The sequence below is a fragment of the Aedes albopictus genome, chromosome 1, assembly GCF_035046485.1.
Source record: "Aedes albopictus strain Foshan chromosome 1, AalbF5, whole genome shotgun sequence".
Taxonomy (NCBI): domain Eukaryota; kingdom Metazoa; phylum Arthropoda; class Insecta; order Diptera; family Culicidae; genus Aedes; species Aedes albopictus.
In genome coordinates, this window is record NC_085136.1 from 180,664,550 (window position 1) to 180,672,945 (window position 8,396).

Genomic DNA, 8,396 nt, shown 5'->3' on the forward strand with positions numbered 1-8,396 from the left:
CGATGTATATTGCGTTGCCGTGTACATTGCTCTATAGAATCAACCTGTCAAAATACTCACAATTGAACAAATCCGCTTGTTTCAATTTTGATCAAGTGTGCTGGGTGGGATTTTGTTTGTAAACATTAATCAGATAAAATTGGCAGCGTTCTTCATTAGCGCAAAAACATTCAAAGAAAAAACCCCACTGGGCACGTGCGGCACACCTTCGGCACGTCCGGCACACTTTGGCACACATTGAAAATCATCCGGCACAGTTTTGGCACACGCTCAAAAATAATGGCACATACGAAGTGTGCTGAATGACCAACCCCTTGTCCAGTATAAAACTTCAGAAGGAATACCAAGAGAAAGTCTAGGCGAAATCTAACATTTTTGGAGGAACGTCAGAAAGACCTTTTGAAGGAATCCCAGTAGAAATATTCGGTATCATCCCAAAAGGAATTTACAAAAACTCAGAAAAAAACTACTGGATAAATTTTAAAAGGGTCTCGAGGAGAAATTTCTGCAGGAACATTCTAACGAAAATCAGAAGAAATTTCTGAAATCCCTGAAAAAAACATTTGAATGAATTTAAGACTGAATTCCAATAAAAAAAACAAAACAAAAAAACAAATTCAAGAGAAATTCTCGAAAGTATTCTTTGGAGACATTCAGATGGATCTCCAGGAGGTATCCCAGAAAAAAATAACTGGAGTATTCTCAGCAGGAAATCAAAAAAAAATCCAGAAGGAAATTCATAACATAGTTGTCCCATGTTATATGGGAATCCCTATTAACATGGGACAACTATGCTGCACACGGCTGTTCAAGAAAATAACTACTATATTTAAAATGTCGCACATCAGGTTCCAACACTGATCAAAACTTAGTCAAATTTCGAGGGTATCAGGCACCAAACAATGGCAAATGTAATCTAAACTGTTCCAAACATCATTCTATGAGTTTGTTTCGTAAATTCATCAAGTTTAATGAGTCGTAAGCCACGTTCGAAAACTGATCAAAAACTGTCAACAAAAGAAGATTGTGTGTACATAAACGGACATGGTAGAGGCACGCAAGGAACATGTTTACGCAGTTTAGGTTTTCGAACGCAAAAAAAAACCACCACCCCAAGCGTTGCAAAGGTTTGCTGCGGGTGAACGGCTGCTCGCTCCTGCTGTTGCTTGGCAAGGAAAAGTTAGTCGGTGTCGACATCCTGATCCGCGTTTACGGTGGTGGTCATGTCACCCAAGTCTACGCCATCCGCCAATTCATTCCCAAGGAGCTGTTTTCTTTCTACCAGAAGTATGTGGATGAAGCCTCTTGCAAGGAACTGAAGGATATCCTGATTCAGTTCGGCCGTACCCTGCTAGTTGCCGATCCCCGCCTTTGCAATCCGAAGAAGTTTGGAAGTCCAGGTGCCCACACTCGTTACGAGGAATCATTTAGTTAAATTCTTGCATTTGGTTACGGATTTTGTTTTGCTCTGCTGGTCGTAGTTATTTTGTATTTCTCAGTTCAATAGTTCCATTGTCTGACGCAATTTGAAATTAAAGAAAGATGTAGTACCGTCGTGCGGGGCTTCTTTATACACTTTTTATAGGGTTTTCAACTTTATGACATTATAACTCCCAGAGCAGTGAATGTATTTCCACAATTTTTACACATAATAATTGTGAGTATGTATGTAGGATGCATGCAAAATTTGAACTAAATCCATCAATAAACAAAAAAGTTGCCCATACACCAATCGGAGACATCTCATATAGAACCAAAGGGGGGCTACTTTGGACATTTATAATTAAAACAAAGCTGCAGTTAAAATTCCGGGTTTATTGAAAATACTACTTTGTACCAGTACTGTTGTTTACTATATCATACACAATTTCAATAAATATATGCGTTTTTAGGTGGTTCTGTGCTACCTTTGGTATTATGAGCAGCGCGATATTTTAATATAGAATTAAAGGCTGTCTGGGGGCCATCAATCCTTTATTTAGGTTAAACGGTCATTTATAATGTGTATCGATACAAATATTCGATTGTATATGCTACGTCGATACTTTTTGCACGAATTGAGCACAGTCTTGCGAATAATCGCGACCATCACGAGACAATCACTTGAACCGCTTTCTGGAGTCACCGTTCCCAAGGTGATACGAACCAGCTAGCGTGTCACGCCTGGAATGACAAACATGTTGTGGGTTCCACCCTTCGCAGCTTTGCAGCGATAGCAGTTGCTGAGTATGCTTCAGGCGGGTTGCGAGAAAATCAATCTCTCTGAGCAACGATGAATAACGGGCGAAGTGAGAGCGTTTGCCGTAGCCAGGGCGAACTGCGTGGTGCGCTCAATGTGTGCGTTTATATTGAGCTATGCAAAACGAATAGGATTTATGACGTAGTACCGTGCTTGTGATAATACACATGCATAGTTTTACATGCTGTTGCGCGTGCATCTGCTTGAGGCCACGGAGAGAGTCATGACACTCACATGAGCCGTATCCAAGTCAGGATGATTGTAGCAAAACAAGGGTGACCGGGTGACTATAATGGGATTCTGTCTTTTCTGGTGTTATCGACTGTAGAGAGAGCGAATCAGAAACCGCAGAGACAGGGTGACACAAGCTTGGTGCTTATCAGCTTTTTTGTGACTTGTACGCTGATGCTTCGCGACACTGATTGAGCAACCCTCTGAAATTTATGAACTGTAGAAACAATGCTTACAGAGCAAATGTTCTGATACGTTATGTATATTTTTATGATTCATTCGATGTTTTTTCGCCTCCTGACAAGCAATAAAGGGTTTGTTTGAATAACAATTTCAACCAAATGAAGGGGAAAATATTGCGTCATAATAGTCCCAAAGACATCAAACAGATTTGAACCATATTTCAAATTCAAAAAATCCATATTCAAAAGTGTCCAAAGTAGCCCCGTGTTTCAAAAGTAGCCCCGCACGACGGTATTTAATATCACCAATTAGACCAAAAATGCTTCAATAACTGTATTTTGCAAATGAATGAAGTTTTACATTTATGTTGGAGGGCATGTTTAAGCTCACTTTCACCCAACACAGCACTTGTCAAAGTTTTTGATCAAATATGTTTGTTTCAAATATTTGATCACTGGTTTCTGTGTCAAAAATATTTGATTCGATTTGATCAAATATTTGGCAAAATTGAACGAAGCAAATATTTGGCATCATAGCAAACAGTCTAATGGCACCTTAACACACTCTTTGCTCTTCTTAACAACCTGAACAGTTTTTCAAACTTTTTACCCCTATATGTTCTGCATGTAAGCTGTAGTTTGACGATAAACATGAATTAATTGATAAAAGTTTGACCGCAAGATAACGAGAGCAAAAAGTTTGTCGCAAAATGATGCTGACAAAATCGGGACCTTACTGTATCAGCAATTAATTTTCAACTTGCTGAACCATTCAGCAATTTTGACAGTTGATCAGCAACGTTAAGCTGAAATTCAGCAATTTAATTTGCTGTTTTTTTTGTGCTGGTGTGTAAGTTTCCTTTAACATCCTCAATATCTCCTAAAAATCCTCAACGTTCCCCAAAAAGCCCCAACTTCTAGCTTGCCTTTGACCTCCAAATATTTCCTAAAATACCCATCGTTCCCTAAAAATCCTAAACTTTTCCAAAACATCCCCAACGATCTCTAAAAACCCCCAACGTTCCCTAAAAATCCCCAACTTCTCCTAAAATGTCCAACTTTATGCTTAGATTTACCAGAAGTATCATTTCCCATGAAGACCGTCATGATTCCTAGCTTTCCTTTAACATCCTCAATATCTCCTTAAAATCCCCAACGTTGTCTAAAAATTAATCTGCCGTTGCAACGCACTATATGCACCGAATTGTTGTAATAAGCTAACCCTATTCGTAAACCAAGAAGCACTAAATTCTTTGAAGCGGAATAAACACAGCTGTCAAATCTGAGTGCGAGGGTTTTCATTACCGCAACAGACATGGTCCCGAAAATCTGGATTTTCCGAAAACTACAGTCATCAGATCGGCGCAACCACATATTTTCTAGACATATAAGGAGTTTCTGAGTTAAATGAGTCAAAAAAATTGAAATCGGTGAAAAATTGACGGAAATATGATCATTTCAGTTTCTTTTTTATTTTTTTTATTTATTTCACCATCTTCAGCTGGGCAGTACAGACTGATTTAATGCTTAATTATATACTATTCCTAGTAATGTACTTAAAACGAGTTCTACTATATAACAATCAACATCATTAAGTGCATTGAAACATCGCTCTAACGGATTGTTTTGGCCGTAAACTGTATGATGCCGAGCAATCATGAATGAAGTTCGCTGGCGTGTTCGGCGTGCAGGTACAAAGAAACGCGCTTGCTGAAGAAGCTCTGGGCAGTCAATCCTGTTGCTAAGCACATCGTACGCAAACATTCTTTGTATAGATACAAGCGGCGCTTGCGCAATGGCTCCAGTCTTATAAGTTGACATCGGTCGTTGTACGGTGGCAGCTCCAGTGGGTCAGACCACGGCAGCCTCCGTAGAGCATAGCGAACGAAGCAGCGTTGGACCCTTTCTATACGTCCGATTGGACGTGATGGACTCTCCAAAGCGAGTAATCGATGTTCGTTGCTGCAGGCTACGCAGCTAACCTTGTGGGTGCGATGTGCACTAGCCCCTCTCTGAAGCAATACCTTTTTGGTGGATCCGGAGAGGCGTAGGGTTTGGCGACCATAGGAATGGTTTAGTGGGTACGAGGAGAGAGTAGTCCTGGATTTTACTTTTGTTGTAGAAGACGGCCTGTCAGACCTACACTACCCTAACCTTCTGTTAGGGTGTCTGTTGAGCAGATTATCCCCCTACGGTTTAGAAGGAAAAAAAATACGTCCGATTTGAGTTTCCCTATACGGAGCCCAGATTTGAACCGCATACTCGAGAATACTTCGGACGAGTGAACAGTAAACACTTTTTAAGGCGTACGCATCACGGAACTCAGACGCATTCCGTCGGATGAACCCAAGCACAGCAAAAGCCTTAGCGGTTGTCGAGGTCACGTGGTTGTTAAAGCTTAACTTGCTGTCCATAATTACTCCAAGATCCTTGATGGAGTTCACTCGTTCCAGCGCTATCCCATTTTCTCTGTAATCAAAAGTCAACAGCGTTTGCGACTTGCTGAAACTAATTAGCTTACACTTGATCGCGTTGAGTTCCATTCCGTTTGAAGCACACCAAGCAGCCACCACCGGGTAGCCACGTGGATACTCGTGTACCCTGCCGGCTTACTTACCTTACCGGTCAGGCTAAGGCCGGGGTGGCCTCTGCTGTACATAGTAGCCGCCTCCATTCAACTCGGTCCATGGCTGTTTGTCTCCAGTTCCGCACTCTGCGTAGGGTCCGCAGATCGTCCTCCACTTGGTCGACCCAGCTAGCTCGCTGCGCTCCACGTCTTCTTGTACCGGTCGGATGACTCTCGAGAACCATTTTAGTTGGGTTGCTATCCGACATCCTGATGACGTGACCCGCCCACCGTAGCCTCCCGATTTTCGCGGTATGGACGATGGTTGGTTCTCTTAGCAGCTGATGCAGCTCGTGGTTCATTCGCCTTCTCCAAGTCCCGTCTTCCATCTGCACTCCGTTGTAGATGGTACGCAACACCTTCCGTTCGAAAACTCCAAGGGCGCGTTGGTCCTCTGCACGTAGGGTCCATGTTTCGTGCCCATAGACTTCGTGTTACGGCGAACTTTATTCGATCGTAGAGTTCTGCGGAGTCCAAAGTAAGCACGATTTCCTGCCACAATGCGCCTCTGAATTTCTCTGCTGGTGTTGTTGTCGGCGGTCACCAGTGAGCCCAAGTACACGAATTTTTCAACCGCCTCGATTTCATCACCGTCGATATGAATTCGGGATGGCGGGCGCGGTGATTCCTCCCTGGAGCCCTTTGCCATCATGTACTTTGTCTTCGACACATTAATGACTAATCCGATTCGCCTGGCTTCACTCTTTAGTCGGATACGTTTCCGCCATCGTCTCAAATTTACGAGCAATAATATCAATATCATCGGCGAAACCCAGCAGCTGAACGGACTTCGTGAAAATCGTTCCACTCGTGTTTATCCCCGCTCTTCTTATTACACCCTCCAAAGCAATGTTGAACAGCAAGCACGAAAGACCATCACCTTGCCGTAACCCTCTGCGAGATTCGAAGGGACTCGAGAGTGTCCCTGATACTCGAACTACGCACATCACTCGATCCATCGTCGCCTTGATCAACCGTATCAGTTTATCCGGGAATCCGTATTCGTGCATAATCTGCCATAGCTGTTCTCGATCGATTGTATCATACGCCGATTTGAAATCGATGAACAAGTGATGTGTGGGCACGTTGTATTCGCGGCATTTCTGCAACACCTGGCGGATGGCGAACATCTGGCCCGTTGTAGCGCGTTCACCCATAAATCCGGCCTGATATTGCCCCACGAACTCTCTTGCAATCGGTGATAGACGGCGGCATAAAATTTGAGAGAGTATCTTGTAGGCAGCGCTCAGTAGTGTGATCGCGCGGTAGTTCCCGCAATCCAACTTGTCGCCCTTTTTGTAGATGGGACACACGATACCCTCCATCCATTCCTCCGGTAATACTTCCTCCTCCCAAATCTTGGTAATGACTCAGTGTAGTGCTCTCACCAGTGCTTCTCCACCGTATTTTAGAAGCTCGCTTGGTAGTTGATCTGCTCCAGCGGCCTTGTTGTTTTTCAACCGGCCAACCTCCTCCTCAATCTCTTCAAGGTCAGGGGCCGGAAGTCTTTCGTCCTGTGCACATACTCCTAGATCTGTTACCACGCCACCTTCGGTACTTGCAACGTCGCCATTGAGGTGCTCATCGTAATGCTGCCGCCACCTCTCGACCACCTCACGCTCGCTCGTGAGAATATTCCCGTGATTATCTCGGCGCATGTCGGCTTGTGGCACAAAGCCTCTGCGCGAGCGGTTCAGCTTCTCGTAGAACTTTCGTGTGTCCTTAGCGCGGTACAGCTCTTCCATCGCTTCGCGATCTCGTTCTTCCTGCTGGTGCTTCTTCATCCGGAAGACTGAGTTCTGCCTGTTCCGCGCCTGTTTGTAACGTGCCTCATTCGCTCTCGTACGGTGTTGCAGCATTCTCGCCCATGCTGCATTCTTCTCATTTTTCAACTGTTCACATTCGCCGTCGTACCAGTCGTTTCTGTGATTCTGAGTCGCGAAGCCTAGTGCTGTAGCCGAGGTACTACCTATGGCTGATCGGATGTCCCTCCAGCCATCTTCAAGTGTAGCTGCGCCAAGCTGCTCTTCCGTTGGTAGGGCCTCTGCAAGAGGCTGCAAAACGGTGAGTCGATAAGGAGAGCGTCCAATATAGCTCTGGTCCTCACAAGTTCCTACCTCTTGCTTCCACGGGTCAAGCGATGACAAAGACCGCCAGCTAAGAGTTGTGTGCTTAGCTGGTAGTGCAGCCTGGGCACTGTTGTCCTTCTGACTTCAGCTAGAATGAGGAGGTACGATCCGAGTGTCTGTTCACCAAGGAGGTGCGGCTCAAACAGCGTCTGTACTGGCATCCAGTGGCTGAGTAAGAAACGCTGCACCACGCCCAGCTAAATCCAAGGTGGTAGCCCCATCAGCGTGGTCGTCCCAGTGTTGGTTGGGACGTTAAACAGAACTGGTACGATGGCCCTTCGGCGAGACAGGAGTGTTGGCGTAGGCCCAATAAGCCACTCGTAAAAATCCCCATTGCGAATGACATAGGAGAAAATACGACTCGATACAATCGGGTACCCTGCCGGCATTCCACGTAATAAAAAATATCAGCGGACCCTCCCCCCGACCTTCCTCACTTGGAAATTCGGTCAACCCCGTTAATAGAGATATATCCACGAGTTCTCAGATCTGCCAGAGTTTCAAGTTCCTATTCTCAATAATCATAAAAATATCGGGAATTGAAATCGAAAAAGGTACCCGGGTACCCTGCTGGCCACATAAGGGTTAACTTCCTGAATATCTCCTTAAAATCCCAACGTTTTCTTAAAATACCCAACTTTCCCTAAAAATCCCCAACTTCTCCTAAAATGTCCAACTTGTTGCTTAGATTTCCCAAAGGCATCATTGCCCATTAAGACCCTCATGATTAATAAGTTTCCTTTAATCTACCAATATCTCCATAATTCCCCACCATTCCCTAAAAATCCACTTCTCCTAAAATGTCCAAATTGTTGCTAAGATTTCCCAAAGACTTCATTTCCCATTAAGACCTTCATGATTCCTAAGTTTCCTTCAAACTACCAATATCTCCTTAATTCCCCAACGTTCCCTAACAATCCTCAACTTCACCTAAAATGTCGAACTTGTTGCTTAGATTTTCCTAAGGCATCATTTCCCATGAAGACCCC

At 44.2% G+C, this 8,396-nt stretch overlaps 1 protein-coding gene across 1 annotated transcript; it reads left to right on the plus strand.

The window, feature by feature from the left end:
- Positions 1 to 1,044: 1,044 nt before the first annotated feature.
- LOC109432259 (small ribosomal subunit protein uS9-like) lies at positions 1,045 to 5,398 on the plus strand. The gene is given in 2 exon segments (XM_029858040.2): positions 1,045 to 1,106; positions 1,108 to 5,398. Coding segments are annotated over 2 exon segments (390 nt in total). The 3' UTR covers positions 1,436 to 5,398.
- Positions 5,399 to 8,396: the final 2,998 nt, after the last annotated feature.